Source organism: Corvus brachyrhynchos, unplaced genomic scaffold, assembly GCF_000691975.1.
Source record: "Corvus brachyrhynchos isolate BGI_N302 unplaced genomic scaffold, ASM69197v1 scaffold705, whole genome shotgun sequence".
Classification (NCBI taxonomy): domain Eukaryota; kingdom Metazoa; phylum Chordata; class Aves; order Passeriformes; family Corvidae; genus Corvus; species Corvus brachyrhynchos.
This window is the reverse complement of record NW_008238346.1, coordinates 1,696,173-1,697,437: the sequence shown is the minus strand read 5'-3', so window position 1 is coordinate 1,697,437 and position 1,265 is coordinate 1,696,173. Positions and strand designations below refer to the sequence as shown.

General features: G+C 58.5%; 1 protein-coding gene across 1 annotated transcript; it reads left to right on the top strand.

Moving 5' to 3' along the window:
- On the top strand, nt 1–1,176 carry LOC103616289 (single-stranded DNA-binding protein 3-like). Its single transcript, XM_017735213.1, is given in 2 exon segments — nt 1–296; nt 378–1,176. Coding segments are annotated over 2 exon segments (747 nt in total). The 5' UTR covers nt 1–260; the 3' UTR covers nt 1,089–1,176.
- Nucleotides 1,177–1,265: the final 89 nt, after the last annotated feature.

The window sequence follows — 1,265 nt, the reverse complement described above, 5'->3', positions numbered from 1 at the left end:
TCTACGAGTACCTGCTGCACGTCGGCGCCCAGAAGTCTGCGCAGACCTTCCTGTCCGAGATCCGGTGGGAGAAGAACATCACGCTAGGCGAGCCCCCCGGCTTCCTGCACTCCTGGTGGTGCGTGTTTTGGGACCTGTACTGCACAGCTCCCGAAAAGCGAGACACTTGTGAACATTCGAGTGAAGCCAAAGCCTTTCATGACTACAGCGCAGCTGCTGCCCTGAGTCCCGTGCTTGGAAACATTCCCCCGAATGACGGGATGCCTGGGGGCCCCATCCCGCCCGGGTTCTTCCAGGGACCGCCTGGGTCACAGCCCTCGCCACACGCACAGCCTCCACCCCACAATCCTAGCAGCATGATGGGACCCCACAGTCAGCCGTTCATGTTGCCGTGCTACGCCGGAGGTCCCCGGCCCCCCATCAGGATGGGCGACCAGCCCCCGGGTGCCGTTCCCGGTACACAGCCATTGCTGCCCAATTCGATGGATCCCACGTGACAGCAAGGGCACTCTAACATGGGCGGCCCCATGCAAAGGATGAACCCTCCACGAGGGATGGGCCCCATGGGTCCCGGTCCGCAGAACTACAGCAGCAGCATGAGACCTCCACCCAACTCCCTAGGTCCTGGCATGCCTGGAATTAACATGGGGCCGGGCGCTGGTAGACCGTGGCCGAAACCCAGCAGTGCTAACTCAATCCCATATTCTTCTTCATCGCCTGGTACATACGTGGGTCCACCCGGTGGTGGTGACCCTCCAGGGACACCCATCATGCCCAGCCCTGCAGATTCAACAAATTCAAGTCACAACATCTACACAATGATTAATCCAGTACCGCCCGCAGGCAGTCGATCGAATTTCACGATGGGCCCCGGCTCTGACGGCCCCATGGGCGGGATGGAGCCCCATCACATGAACGGATCGTTAGGGTCAGGAGACATAGATGGACTTCCAAAAAATTCTCCAAACAACATAAGTGGCATTAGCAATCCCCCGGGCACTCCAAGAGACAACGGGGAGCTGGGAGGCAACTTTCTCCATTCCTTCCAAAATGACAATTATTCCCCCAGCATGACGATGAGTGTGTGATTTCCCTCTCCCTCCTCCTCTCCAGGATCAAGAGAGTCAGCTGCCATTCGGAGGATCTCAACGAATTATGCAAGAAGAAGAAGAAGAAGAAACAAAGGTGACCAGGGACAGGGAAACCCCGTGTCTCCCCCCCAGGGCCCATCTCCCAGGGCTACATGGCAGGGGAGGGACCCCAAC